The sequence below is a fragment of the Mustelus asterias genome, chromosome 6 (genome assembly GCF_964213995.1).
Source record: "Mustelus asterias chromosome 6, sMusAst1.hap1.1, whole genome shotgun sequence".
NCBI classification, from domain to species: Eukaryota; Metazoa; Chordata; class Chondrichthyes; order Carcharhiniformes; family Triakidae; genus Mustelus; species Mustelus asterias.
The window spans coordinates 136,896,128-136,911,398 of record NC_135806.1 but is presented as its reverse complement, the minus strand read 5'-3'; the positions used below and the strand labels follow the sequence as shown (position 1 = coordinate 136,911,398).

Sequence of the window (15,271 nt, the reverse complement as noted above, 5' to 3'; positions counted from 1 at the left end):
GCTGAAGGCCGGTGAGGGATGGGCAACATATGCTGGCCTTGGCAGCAATGCCCATACTAGGGACCCAGGTTCAATTTCCGCCTCCAGCCACGTTCTCCCTGTGTGCGTGAGATTCCTCCGGGTGCTCTGCTTTCCTCCCACACTCCAAAGATTTGACAGAATAGAATCCCTGCAGTGCAAGAGGTGGCCATTCAGCCCATCGAGTCTGCGCCAACCACAATCCCATCCAAGTCCTATTCCTGTAACCCCACATTTTTACCCTGCTAATCTCCCCTGACATTAAGGGACAATTTAGCATGGTCAATCAACCTAACCCGCACATCTTTGGAGTGAGGGAGGAAACCGGAGCACCTGGAGGAAACCCACGCAGAGACGGGGAGAATGTGCACACTCCACACGGACAGTGACCGGAGGCTGGAATTGAACCCGGGTCCCTGGTGTTGTGAGGCAGCAGTGCTAACCACTGTGCAGCTCTGTGTGGGTTAGGTTGATTGGCCATGCTAAATTGCCTCTTAGTGTCAGGGCGGATTAGCAGGGTAAGTATATGGGATAGGGTAGGATTGTTGTTAATGCAAGCTCGATGGGCCGAATGGCTTCCTCCTGCACTGTGGAGATTCTATAATTCTGTGATTTCTATGAATAAACAAAAAAATGCTGGCGCACATCTGGCATTGCTCAAAATCACAAGCAGCAGTGAGGTAACTGACCGAATAATTGATTTTAGCAGGGCACCAGGGAGAACTTCCTCGCTTGCCTTCAAATTTTGGCTTTGGGATATTTTATATCTCACTGAGCAGGAACCCAGGGCTTGGTTTAATGTCTCATCAGAAAGGCAACACCTTCAACAGTGCAGCACTCTTTCAGTTTTATATTCTAATGTGCAGTCAAGCATGTTTTGCTTCAAAACAAAGAATGTAAAAAGCTTGCATAAAAGGCAAGAACTTTCAAATGGTGAAAATGAGGTGAAAATCTTGCCCTGATGAAGGCTGAGACTTGCAATGTTAGTCTGTCACATTATCTCATGTGGCTAATTGACCTACAATGGGCGTGTAGCATTCTCTTTGTAGTAATATTTTGAAATAAATAAATTCAAGCTGCGTTTAATGGAACATTTGCATTGTTGTTGCCAGCATAGTGACCAGATGCCAAGCACTATGAGACTCTTGTTTCCTTTCGTTACAGGCATACGAATTAACACTACACTATACCCAGCACCGGGACCACAATGTGGTGACGGCAGCCTTGGAAATGCTGCAGCAACTGTTTCGTACCCCTCCTCCGGAGCTACTCCGGGCCCTGACGACTCACAGCAGCATTACCAGAGTTAGCATTGTTCGTGATGACAGCTCAAACCGTGTTCGCAGTGGCAGCATTGTGGAACTGATAGGCAAGTCACCTGAATATTGCTCTTTCCTCTGTGTCTCTGTGTGTGCTTATGCTCATGTACGCAAGTGTGTGTGCACTGATGCAGTTAATTAAGTTTGTCAACTGCTTTTTCTTTCATCATAAGCAATTAACACCAGTGTGTCGATCCTAAGCCATTGCTGATAATCAAGACAGGTGGCTAGAGTTAAGATACAATTTGGTCATGATCTAATCGAATGACAGAACAGGTTTAAGGGGCAGAATGGCTGCCATCTGTTCACACATTCCTTGAATGAATGACAGCTAAATTGTTTTAAAATTCAATGGATAAATGCACCAAACTTAACTGCCATTTGCTGACGAGTAGAAGTATAAAGTGATTCTTAAGCTAAATAAAACCCGTTAACGCATTAGCAAGTGCCTGTTAGAATTTAGGACACTTTCTATCCTTCATAATGCAGATTCAAGAAATATTGAGACATCGGATCGGTAACTTTTATTCATAATCATGCCAATATAACCTATTATATGAAGTCTTCATGAGATTGACATCAAATCTCATTACAGACTTAGCTTTCATCCAGGCTGGTGAACAGACTTATCCCCATTCCTCCGAATAGTCCTTGGTTAAATTAGACGGAATGTTCCTAAAGTACATTACGTACTGTGTAGTTGTACGGTTGATTGCTGAGTCCAAAGTGTCTTTATTTGCTGTGCATTTGCTGTCAGTACATCAACTTGTCCAGAGGTGAAGTCAGTTGCTATCATTCAGTCCATATGCCAATTAAAGGCTTTTAGCTTTATTACACTCTGGATGTTCCCCATGCCTGAATGACAATTCGATAGCATTCTTCGTAGTCTTTAATCCCTTATCTCTTCCAATCTTCATTGCAAAAAGGGGACATCTTTCTGTCCGAATGGTCTCTAGATGTCTTCCAGACAACTTGATGTCTCTTCAATAATCAATATTTCATTGACACACACCCCCATTTGGTTGTGTGTCTGTCTAATCTGTTTTACTGTAGCACCTACAGTTATTCCAGCTTAATAATATGATGCCAACTCTTTTGTTGGAGTCAGGAAATGCTAAAGCACATAATAATTTATTAAATAGCCATATTAATATTCTGAAGTTGAATATGCTTTTTGCAGTAAATGTTTTTTTCCATTTATGCTGTTATATTTAGAATATATTATGACATAAGATGGATAATTGTAATATATGAAAACATATATTACAAGTGTGCAGTGATTTTGGTAGTAAGAACATGGAGAAACACTATAATGTGAGGGATAAAATTCTTAAAGTGGGGCAGGAGCAGAGGGACCTGGGGGTGTGTGTGCATGCATAGATCATCGAAGGTGGCAGGACAGGTGGAAGAGCAGTTAATAAAGCATTTTGTATTCTGGGCTTTATTAACAGGGGCATAGAGTACAAGAGCAAGGAGGTTATGCTGAACTTGACACTTGTTAGACCTCAGCTGGAATATTGTGTTCCGTTCTGGGTGCCAAACCATAGGAAAGATGTGTATGCATTGGAGAGAGTGCAGAACAGGTTTACAAGAATGGTTCCAGGGATGAGAAACTTCAGCTACGAGGATAGATTGGAGAGGTTGGAACTGTTCTCCTTGGAGAGAAGGTGGCTAAGAGGAAACTTGATAGAGATGCTCAAAATCATGAGGGGTCTGGACAGAGTAGATAGAGAGAAACTGTTCCTGCTCGTAAAAGGATCAAGAACGAGAGGGCATAGATTTAAAGTGATTTGAAAAAGAAGCAAATGTGATGTGAGAAAAGGTTTTTCTCACAGCGAGTGGTTCGGATCTGGAATGCACTGCCTGGAAGTGTGGAGGTAGCAGGTTCAATCGAGCCATTCAAGAGGGCATTACATGATTATTTGAATAGAAACAATGTGCAGAGGTGTGGGGAAAGGCAGGGGAATGGATCTGGCAGATGGAGTATAACGTTGACAAATGCGAGGTTATTCACTTTGGAGGAAATAATAGGAAATTGGATTATTATCTAAATGGGAAAAAATTACAACATGCTACTGTGCAAAGGGACCTGGGGGTCCTTGTGTTTGAGACGTAAAAACCCAGTCTGCAGGTGCAACAGGTGATCAAGAAGGCAAATGGGATGTTGGCCTATATCGCAAGAGGGATAGAATATAAAAGCAGAGATGTCTTGCTGCATCTGTACAGGGCATTGGTGAGACCGCAGCTGGAATACTGTGTGCAGTATTGGTCCCCTTATTTGCGGAAGGATATATTGGCCTTGGAGGGAGTGCAGAAAAGGTTCACCAGGTTGATACCAGAGATGAGGGGTGTTGATTATGAGGAGAGACTGAGCAGATTGGGTTTGTACGCGTTGGAATTTAGAAGGCTGAGGGGGGATTTTATAGAGACCTGTAAGATAATGAAGGGGCTGGATGGGGTAGAGGTGGAGAGAGATTCTTTCCACTTAGAAAGGAAGCTAGAACTAGAGGGCACAGCCTCAAAATAAAGGGGGGTCAGTTTAGGACAGAGTTGAGGAGGAACCTCTTCTCTGAGGGTGGTGAATCTCTGGAATTCTCTGCCCACTGAAGTGGTGGAGGCTACCTCGTTGAATATGTTTAAATCACGGATAGATGGATTCCTGATCGGTAAGGGAATTGGGGGTTATGGGGATCAGGCGGGTTAGTGGAACTGATCCACTTCAGATCAGCCATGATCTTATTGAATGGCGGGGCAGGCTTGAGGGGCTAGATGGCCTACTCCTGCTCCTATTTCTTATGTTCTTATGGCACTAAGTCATAATGTTCGTTTGGAGAGCCAGTGCAGACAGATGGGCCGAATGGCGGCCTCCAGCATCGTAACAGCTCTGGTTCTGTGATATTGAATTATTTTAGTGCTCAGCTAAAAGTTAACAAAACTTGTGGCTAATGGCGATATTAATATCTTTGGATCTGCTGATAACCTGAGTTACTAATGTTATTCTGTTATGAAACTGAAAGTTAAAGTTACGCCTCATAGAGTCATACTGCACAGAAGGTGGACATTTTGTCCATCATGCCTGTGCTGCCCCTTTGAAATCGCTTTCCAATTAGTCCCACACCCCTTCTCTTTTCTGATAGCCCTATGCACTTTTCCTGTTAAACATGTATCTAATTTCCTTTCAGAAGTTAATTAATTAATCTGCTTCCACCGTCCTATGAGGTGGTGCATTCCAAATCGTAACAACAGTGTAAATTTTCCTTCCCTCATCTCTGGCTTTTCGTTTGGAAATTCAGTATTGATGGATTCAGCTGGTTTCCGTGGAAGAGACTGATAAAACATAAGAATATGAGAACTAGGAGCAGGAGTAGGTCATTTGGCCCCTCGAGCCTGCTCCGCCATTCAATAAGATCATGGCTGATCTTTTCGTGGGCTCAGCTCCACTTACCCGCCCACTCACCATAACCCTTAATTCCATTACTGTTCAGAAATCTATCTTTGCTTTAAAAACATTCAATGAGGTAGCCTCAACTGCTTCACTGGGCAGGGAATTCCACAGATTCACAACCCTTTGTGTGAAGAAGTTTCTCCTCAACTCAGTCCTAAATCTGCTTCCCCTTATTTTGAGGCTATGTCCCCTGGTTCTGGTTTCACCCGCCAGTGAAAACAACCTCCCTGCTTCTATCTTATCTATTCCCTTCATAATTTTACATGTTTCTATAAGATCTCCCCTCATTCTTCTAAATTCCAAACGCGATCAAATATTTGAGTGCTGCTGTGTTTCACTCTGATCCCTTGCACCAGCTGTAGGCAGTGAGGGCTGGAGGAGAGCACGATGTGAATCATGATGTAAATTGGATGAAGTGACCAGGTGAAGAGTGAAGAATTGAAGTTCTGCTGATGAAGCTTTGTGTGCTTTTGTTGCATGCTCAGGAGTCTGCAGTGAAGTAATGCACATGATTCTTGGCAGGGCTTCCTGCTAAGTGCAGTTTGTTATGGACAGTAAAAAATCTGTGATTTTTTAAAATGGAACATTTCCAATTTACTGAATTGGAGCAGTCCGTCATTGCCAATAATTTTCTAATTAGAAATGAAAAATAATGGAATTGCTCTGCTTTTACTTCCATGTTAATGGATTTGAGCTGGACCGTCAGGATTTTACAAGACTTGATGGAAATGAAAAATAAATAGTCATGTATCAGCCTGACTTAACAATGTCTGTAGCCGTCAGTCAAATTGCAACACCGCTGACTAAATGCTTTGGTCCAAACATGGAACAAAAGAGCTGAATCCAAGAGTTGAGGGTGACTGCCCTTGACATCAAGGCAGCATTTGACTGAGTGTGGCATCAAGGAGCCCCGGCAAAATTGAAGTTATGGGAATCGGTGGGGGTGCGGTGGGGGGAGAGACTCTCCATTGTTTGGAGTCATACCTGGCACAGAGGATGACTATTTTGGTTGTTGTCGGCCACTCATCTCATTCCCAGGACTTCACTACAGGAGTTCCTCGGGTAGTGTCCTAGTCCAAACCATCTTCAACTGCTTCATCAATAATCGTCTCTTCACCATAACGTTAGATGTCTGTTGACCATTCACACCTCTTCAGGTACTAAAGCAGTCAATGTCTATTTGCAGAATGACCTAGAAATCACTAAGGCTTGGGATGGTGAATGGCAAGCAATATTCATTTTACAGATGCCAGGCAATGACCATCTCAAACGAGAGAATCTAAACATTTTCTTCGACAAAGGGTCATCTGGACTTGAAACGTCAGCTGTTTTCTCTCCTTACAGATGCTACCAGACCTGCTGAGATTGTCCAGCGTTTTCTCTTTTGGTTTCAGATTCCAGCATCCACAGTAATTTGGTTTTATATAAACATTTTGCTTTGATATTCAATAGCATTACCATCATCAGATCCTCCACTATCAAAATCCTGGAGGTCACCACTGACCAGAAATCGCATTGCACCAGACATATAAATATTGTGACTACAAAAGCAGGTTAGAGGCTGGGAATCATACCACGAGTAATTTGCCTCCTGGCTCCCAAAGTCTGTGCGCCAACTACAAGACAAAGAGTGTGATGGAACGCTGTCCAGTTTGATACTGCTGTGAGACTTTCTAGATCACTTAAGAGAAATGAGCGCAGCTCCAACAACAGTCAAGAAGTTTGTCACTAAAGCTCAGACAAAGCAATGAACTTGATCGACACCCCATTTACCACTTCAAGCATTTCCTCCCTCTGCCATCAGCACATAATAACAGTAGTATGTAGCATCATGCCAAACCATCTTTGACAGCACTTTCCAAACCTCTATCACCTAAATGGTACAAGGGCAGCAGACACATGGGAATGCAGCCACCACCTGCAAGTTCCCCTCCAGGCCACACACCATCCTGACGTGAAACTGCATCACTGTTGCTTGACTGTCACTGGGTCAAAATCCTGGAACAAACTCCTTAACAGTGTAGGTGTAACTGCACCACATGGAGTGCAACGGTTCAAGGAAGTGGCTTTCCCCCACTTTCTCACGGGCAATTGAGGATGGGCGACAAATGCTGGCCTTGTCAGCGACTCCCACAACAAATAGAAACAGAAATGAAATAATTGGCATCCTTACGAGTGTTTGATCCTTCAGTGCTCGGGCGGTGGGAAGCAAAACTCCTGGATTATCAGTTATTGCAGCTCAGTGTGGAGGTAATAGCTGTCTGGTTATGAATTTTGTGTCTTATTGGTACTGAATGGCCATGTGTCAGTATTCTTAAATCACATGACTATCCAGTGCCATGTGACTTGGAAAATGGTCACACTCAGGTGTTTAGCGAGGACCTATTACCTACTGGAATGCTGACAGACGTTAGATAAATAATCACCTGCCTAAATTTGTCTGGTCTGTGAATTGATGCACCTTTTAATAACATAATCGCAGTAACAAGGACAAATGGTGATTCCTGCCAAATTTCTCTGGCAATGGGCAGGAGCCCATTTACAAGCAGCAGCTCGGCCAGGGAAGACACTTTCCCAACAACTATTCTCTCATTCACCTCAGTGTTGACCACCAGTTATCTTCTGAACTATCTTTGGATGCTGTTATTTGCAGCACTGTGATTTTGTGGTCCTGAAGAGAGATGTTGTCAGCTTATACCTTGCCAACAGAGTAATGCATTCTGTGTTCAGTGGGAAGGTGCACCATTCCTTCTAAAAATAATACATCTTCCTGCTTTTTCTCAAACAGAAGTGAGGAAATTGTCCACGGCACAGTGGAATTGGTCGAAGACCCTAATGCTCTAATAGGGGCCTTTCACCAGCCTGTGCATTTCAGTACAAGCAGCGGCGTCCATTGTACATCATTCTGATGTGACTTGCTGTTGGTATGTTTGCCAACAATCTGCTGTTTATATCATTTTTCATGGCTTGTCTCAAAAGCTTTCTCAGTGACTAGAATTTCAGAGAGTTTGTTTTTTCTCATCACTGGACAGATCCTGACCCCCACGGTAGGGGCGACAGCATAACTTCACAGGCTGGTGTTGGACAAGGAATGTCCTGTTCCTCTGCCCATTTGGAGGCACCACTGGCCACAAACCAGAAAGCTGGCAGTAGGAATTAAGGGTAGTTATTCAGATTGGTAACAAGTAGGACATAGTGATCTACACCAATGGTGCAATTGTCACCTGATTCCATGCGTTTCTGACCTTAAACCTGGTTTTCCACGCAGTACCTTAATGAAGGCCCTTTAGAAAACCAAACCTATTGCAGCTACTGTAATCTACACGTTTATCACTTCTAGAAAGAATTGAATACAGTTAACCTAATACGAGCTTCTGTTTTGAAATTGTACTGACCAATCTTTGTTATATTTTCAGTTTCTAGCTGTTTTTGATGTCAGATCTTTGAGTAAACATTCCACTATCTTTCCTACCACTGTCATTTAACTAATTAGTCTATAGTTCCCTGGGCTTGTTCTCCCTTTTTATACGAAGGAATCACAAAATGTTGAACCAGCCCTCTGACACTATTTTCTATTGAACTTTGTGTGTACGTGTGTCTGCTGCTTTGTCTTCCTTAGCACCTTGTAATATATGCAGATATAATCCATCTGGACAAGGCTTTTTATTCATGCTAAATTTGATTAGATTATCAATTCTCTCCTCCCTTTTCTATCCTAAATATCTATAGGAGAAAGGGCTAACAATGATATAATGTCATTTGCATTGTGTTCTTCTCCCAGGTAAAAATTGAGCATTTCACACAGAATTGTCCTTTTCTCGAGCCTTGGTGTTTACTTTTCAAATTTTATGTGCCATTTTCACTGTTTATAACATGTTTGCTGCCATCTCATGATAGAGGCTGGGTACAGTTTAGGTGAAGAATCTCTCCAGCACCGCTCTCAGCTGCTTTTAACAGTGTCCCAATTGTTGGGTCTGAATAGAATTAACCATTCTGGCCAACGTGTAAACTAGTGTTCATTACTGTCGTTAAGACTTTGGCAAAATGTAATGGGGGGTGAAATTTCAGCTGTGGCAAAAGTGCTCAGAATTACACTGACAGATGTTACCCTTTTACATTTGCTTTCAGTCTTAAAAAGGAGCCTTGAAGTGTGTCAGTCGTGAGGTGGTTGCAGGTCTGTCACTGGTGGGGCCAATTAGAAATACAAATTAGGATTGCGACAGAATACTTATCCAAGAGAGATGGAAAAGTTAGACCGTTCTGTCTCGTGCTAGGTATTTCTAGCTGCTCCTTAAACAGTTTGTGGGAGTCTTTCTGCCTCTGATTTCCTAACATACTCTAATTCTGTGTGTCAATCACTCTGTGAACACCCTTCCTGACAGCTGCCTTAAACTTACCTTTATCTCCCATCTAGTTTGAATCTTTTTTTAAACTCTTTCATAGGATGTGAGCATCACTGGTAAGTCAAGTATTTGTCACCCATCTTTGTTGCCCTTGAGCTGGGGGCAGTGAGCTGCCGTCTTGAACAGCCATGATGTGGAGATGCCGGCGTTGGACTGGGATAAACACAATAAGGAGTCTAACAACACCAGGTTAAAGTCCAACAGGTTTATTTGGTAGCAAATACAAATAGTTTGTTTGCTACCAAATAAACCTGTTGGACTTTAACCTGGTGTTGTTAGACTCCTTGCTGTCTTGAACAGCTGCAGTCCATCTGCTGTAAGTACACCCACAGTGCTGTTAGGAAGGGAGTTCCAGGCTTTTCACTCACTGACCACGAAGGAATGGGAATATAAGCATCAGAATGGTGTGTGGCTTGGAGGGGAACTTGCAGGTGGTGGTGTTCCATCTCTCTAAATGGCAAGTTTCTGGTTCAGTTCAGTTTCTGGTCAGTGGTAAGCCCCAGGATGTTGATAGTGGAGGATTCAGTGATGGAAATGCCGTTGAATGACAAGGGGCAATGGTTAGATTCTCTTGCTGGGGATGGTCATTGTGTGGCATGAATGTTACTTGCCACTTAACAGTCCAAGCTTGAATATTCTGCAGGTCTTCTTGCATTTGGACATGGGTTACTTCAGTACCTGAGGAGTCGTGAATGTTGCTGAACAATGTGTAATCATCTGCAAACATCCCCATTTCTGACCTTATGATGGAGGAAAGGTCATTGATGAAGTAGTTGAAGAGGGTTGGGCCTAGAAACACCTGTTGTGATGTCTTGGGGCTGAGAAGATTGGCCTCCAAATACAACAACCGTCTTCCTTTGTGCTAGATATATGCCTTGATGTCAAGGGCAGTCACTCTCATCTCATCTCTGGAATTCAGCTCTTGTGTCCATGTTTGGACCAGGGCTGTACTGAGGTCAGCAGCTGAGTATCCTGGTGAAACCCAAACTGAGCATTGATCAGCAGGTTATTGCTGAGCAAGTGCTGCTTCATGACACGGTTGACAAGATCTTCCTGCTGATGATGGAGAGTAGATTGATGGGGTGGTAATTGACTGGATTGGATTTGTCCTGCTTTTTGTGGACAGGACATAACTGGTTGTGTTTTTACATTGTTGGATAAATGCCCATGCCGTAGCCGTACTGGAACAGCTTGGCTACGGGCTTGGCAGGTTCTAGAGCACAAGTCTTGAGTACTGATGCCACAAATTTGTCAGAGCCTTCAGCCATTTTTTGATATCACATGGTAAATTGAATAGATTGCTTTAATTTAACTTGTAGTAATGTTCCAGATTGCCTCTATCATTTTGCAATTATACATGTTAGCAAAGTCCCTTCCCGATACATTAGTTCTTATTAGTAACAGATAGTCTGGGATTTAGTGCTTGCAATCTTTTGGAAGAAGGTAGATGCTCACACACGTGTTTGGTACAGGTGATTGATCTTTTCTTGGTTCAATCCTATGCTTAATGACAAAGTATGTGCTTACATCTGTTTCTGTGGCTAGTTTTTCCAAGAACAAGTTGGCAGCCTGTCAAGCCTATAGCCTAAGGGGCGCTGTTCTGCATTCAAGCATGGCTGACCAGCAGACACTCCCGCTCTTACCACCTGTCTGCACCTTCAACCTGGAAGGAATTGCAGGTTGGTAATCAACCTGTTTGACCTCTTCATGAACGTACCTTCTGTGGCCATCAGTTCTGGAGTGGGACTTGAACCCAGAACTCCTGGCTCATTGGCAAGGTGCTACCCATTGCATTACAACACCACCTGATTGATTGATGACCACCCAGGATGTCACTGCTTCTGGGTCTGTATTTTCTGTTCAAATCATAGTGCTGCAACATCAAATCAGATGGCTTCCGTGGGCTGTAAATAGGTTGAAGAGTCTGGAGATTGAGATGTCCAGCACCTATAAGTCAGAATTTGTTAGCAGTGTTTCCATTCTGAATGCACAGATGTAATTTACAAGGAAGTGATTTCTCTCTCAATTTCTTTTAAATATGTTCTGTATGGATTAGCATTTAAGTTAATTATGGGTTGCAGACTATCTTTATGGCATGATATTTCTTCTATCCTCTTTTTCTTGTTCTGTTCTATTGCATGCAGCTGGAGGGGGTTCTCCATGCAGTCCTGCTATCCTCAGGAAGCAGAAAGGTGACTATCCACTATCCTTATAATATGTTATTGAACTGTGAATTTCTAGCTGTCTTCTTCCTTCTGTCCTTTAGCTACCTTACAGATGTGTTACGGACTGTGTGTTGCTGTCACTAGGATTTCAGTTAAGCTTGTGTAATGGTGGATGAAATTTTCACTTCAGAAAAATGCCCAAAATTAACATTACAGATATTATGCTTGCTTTGGCTCTGAGAGCTGTGTCTGTACTGTGGTTACCAGTCTTGTAGGTATTTGAATTATAACAATATACCCTACCATATTAAAGCCATTGAGTTTTGCGAGGCTTAGTGGTACCAATATCCTAGTGACAACACTGCTTTGCGTTACGGAAGCCAACTGGGTGCAAGAAAACTTGGTCACTATATTTGGTAAGGACCGACTCAGCCTACAGTAATAAACCCAAATTCCTCCATATTTTGGAGTAAGGAAAAATCATAGCCATCGAAAGTGACTGACTTCAGAGGGAAAACTTTGTAGGCTTTGAGTTAGAGTAGTCCCTATTCATAGGCCATTGCTCACGCACAGTTCATCGTAGCACCCTCTTAGAGAAACCAATGACAATAAATGTCAGTTCTCCCAACATTGGGCATGTCCTTGTTCAATTAATAATGTTTGTCTGATGTACTTGGAAACTTTGTAAATTGGGCCCTTTTTCTTTCAGTTAAAGTAATATTAGAAATGCTTTATGATGGTTTTGAGAAGTGATAATCACAATATAATTTCACTGCTTCTCACCACACCCCTCCATCACCACCTCTTTCTCTGCCCTGCTTCCTGAAGGCATGTCTGAGGTTACAAGTGAGAGGAATTATGTACCTGTAGGGTCATGGCCATAGCATATGGAATAGTGCGTGTTTTAGGAGCATGGCTGCCACTTTTTATATGTTTTTAAAGAAGAAACATGTTTAGGAGCTGCATCAACTGTTCAATTTAGCTAGTTGCTAAAATGTATTGAACAACTGGGGAAAACAAGTGTACACCATGAGGAGGAAACTGCTGTCATGAGGCACTCTCCTTTTCTGAATGGATTGTGATGCGTAGCTCTGCACTGTAATAATAATGCTGATGATGCTGCAGTGCTGTTTGACTTGATGTCATATTGATTTTTACTTGTGCATTTCATTTCAACATTATTTTGCCTTTTAGTTAGTTTGAAATTAAGCGAACAACTGAGTGAGTGTTGGGTGAGAGTGTAGTAAGATAAATAGTTCAGCAGAGAATCTTTCAAAACTATTGTGGACGCTTCTTCACACCTAGAACTTGTCAGCATTAGGCTGTGATAAGTAGATTTTTGGTGTCTCGGGGGATTAAGGGGTGTGGGGAATGGGCAGGAGAATGAAGTTGAAGCCCGAGATCAGCTATGATCATATTGAATGGTGGAACAGACTTGATGGGCCAGGTGGTCTACTCTAGCTCCTATTTTTTTGTGTTAATCACTGCACTTAAAATTGGTTACTCGCATGCAAAGCACTTTGCAACAGGCTGGGGCTCTTGTCTGTAGGAAAGACTGAAGCCTTTTGGGTTATGAAAAGTTGAGTAGATGCGGAAATGTTTCCACTTGGGGGGGGGGGGATCAAAACTAGGGGCCACAGCAATGACACTAATGAATCTAATAGGGAATTCAGAAGAAGCTTTTATACCTAGAAAATCTCAATCAGAATCTGTGATGTCCTAACCATGTTCGGGGTCGTGAGTTTTAACGGAAAGAAACATGGTTTCATGGTTTGCACGTGTAGGTTCAAACAACAAATGATAAACGTGAGGTGATTCATTTTGGTAGGACTAATTTAAATGTGGATTACAGGGTCAAAGGTAGGGTTCTGAAGACTGTGGAGGAACAGAGAGATCTTGGGGTCCATATCCACAGATCTCTGAAGGTTGCCACTCAAGTGGATAGATCTGTGAAGAAGGCCTATAGTGTGTTAGCTTTTATTAACAGTGGGTTGGAGTTTAAGAGCCGTGGGGTTATGCTGCAACTGTACAGGACCTTGGTGAGACCACATTTGGAATATTGTGTGCAGTTCTGGTCACCTCACTATAAGAAAGATGTGGAAGCGCTGGAAAGAGTGCAAAGGAGATTTACCAGGATGCTGCCTGGTTTGGAGGGTAGGTCTTATGAGGAAAGGTTGAGGGAGCTAGAGCTGTTCTCTCTGGAGCGGAGGAGGTTGAGAGGGAGACTTAATAGAGGTTTATAAAATGATGAAGGGGATAGATAGAGTGAACGTTCAAAGACTATTTCCTCGGGTGGATGGAGCTATTACAAGGGGGCATAACTATAGGGTTCATGGTGGGAGATATAGGAAGGATGTCCGAGGTAGGTTCTTTACGCAGAGAGTGGTTGGGGTGTGGAATGGACTGCCTGCAGTGACAGTGGAGTCAGACACTTTAGGAACATTTAAGCGGTTATTGGATAGGCACATGGAGCACACCAGGATGATAGGGAGTGGGATAGCTTGATCTTGGTTTCAGATAAAGCTCAGCACAACATCGTGGGCCGAAGGGCCTGTTCTGTGCTGTACTGTTCTATGTTTTATGTAACAACACACCAGGTTTTATTGAAGAGCTGCACTCTCTGCACTGAAACTGAAAGTAAATCAGAGAATCCAGACCGGTGAGTCTCATGTTAGTGCTAGGAAAAGTATTGGAGAAAATTCTGAAGTACAGAATCTACCTCCACTTGGAGAAGCAAAGTTTGATCAGGAATAGGCAGCATGACTTTCAGAGGGAGCTCATGCCTAACAAATTTGATTGAATTTTTTGAGGAGGTGACCAGGTGTTTGGATGAGGGTAGTGCAGTTGATGTAGTTTATATGGATTTCAGCAAAGCCTTTGACAAGGTCCCACGTGGGAAACATATAAAGAAGGCAAATGCACATGGAGACAGGGTAATTTCATAAAGTGGATTCAAAATTAGCTTAATTGTAGGAGACAGAGGGTGATGCCAGAAAGCTGCTTTAGTGACTGGAAGCCAGTGTCCAGCGGAGTACCACAGGGATCTGTGCTGGGTCCCCTGTTATTCGTAATTTATATAAACGACATAGATGACTATTTGGGGGATAGGATCAGTAAGTTTGCAGATGACACAAAGATTGGTCGGGTGATTGACGGTGAGGTGATTGTCTTGGGTTACAGGAAGATACCGACAGGATGGTCAAAAGGGCAGATGGAATTTAGCCCTATAAAGTGTGAGGTGATACGCTTTGGAAGGATTTGACAAGAAAGTAGTCAATGAATGGTAGGACACTGGAAAGTCCTGAGGAACAAAGGGACCTTGGTGTGTTTGTCCATAGATCTCTGAAAGTGGAAGGACATGTTAATAGGGCGGTGAAAAAGCAAATGGGACACTTGGCTTTATTAATCGAGGCACAGATTACAAAAACAGGGAAGTCATGTTGGAGTTGTATAGAACTTTGGTGAAGCCACAGCTGGAGTACTGTGTACAGTTCTGGTTGCCACAACCCCTAACATTGCACTGGAGGGGGTGCAGAGGAGATTCACCAGGATGCTGCCTGGGATGGAACATTTAAGTTATGAAGAGAGGTTGGTTAGGCTTGGGTTGTTTTCGTTGGAGCAGAGAAGACTGAGGGGAGACCTGATCGAGGTGTACAAGATTGAGAGACATGGACAGAGAGGATAAGGAGCAGCTATTCCCCTTAGTTGAAGGGTCAGTCACGGGGGGACACAAGTTCAAGATGAGGGGCAGGAGATTTAGGGGAGATGAGAGGACTCAGAGGGTGATGACAGTCTCGGAACGCACTGTCTGGGAGGGTGATAGAGAAGAGTTGCCTCATCCAGGTACTTTAAAAAGTACCTGGATGAGCACTTGGCACATCATAACATTCAAGCATATGGGCCAAGTGCTGGATACTGGGA

At 43.1% G+C, this 15,271-nt stretch overlaps 1 protein-coding gene across 5 annotated transcripts in view; it reads left to right on the top strand.

Moving 5' to 3' along the window:
* htt (huntingtin) overlaps positions 1-15,271 on the top strand; it is a 222,177-nt gene that overhangs the window by 44,163 nt on the left and 162,743 nt on the right. For all 5 annotated transcript variants that reach the window (XM_078215138.1, XM_078215136.1, XM_078215139.1 and 2 more), the window contains exon 9: positions 1,183-1,387. In XM_078215138.1, coding sequence (XP_078071264.1) covers positions 1,183-1,387 — 205 coding nt within the window. The remainder of the gene's footprint in view (positions 1-1,182; positions 1,388-15,271) is intronic.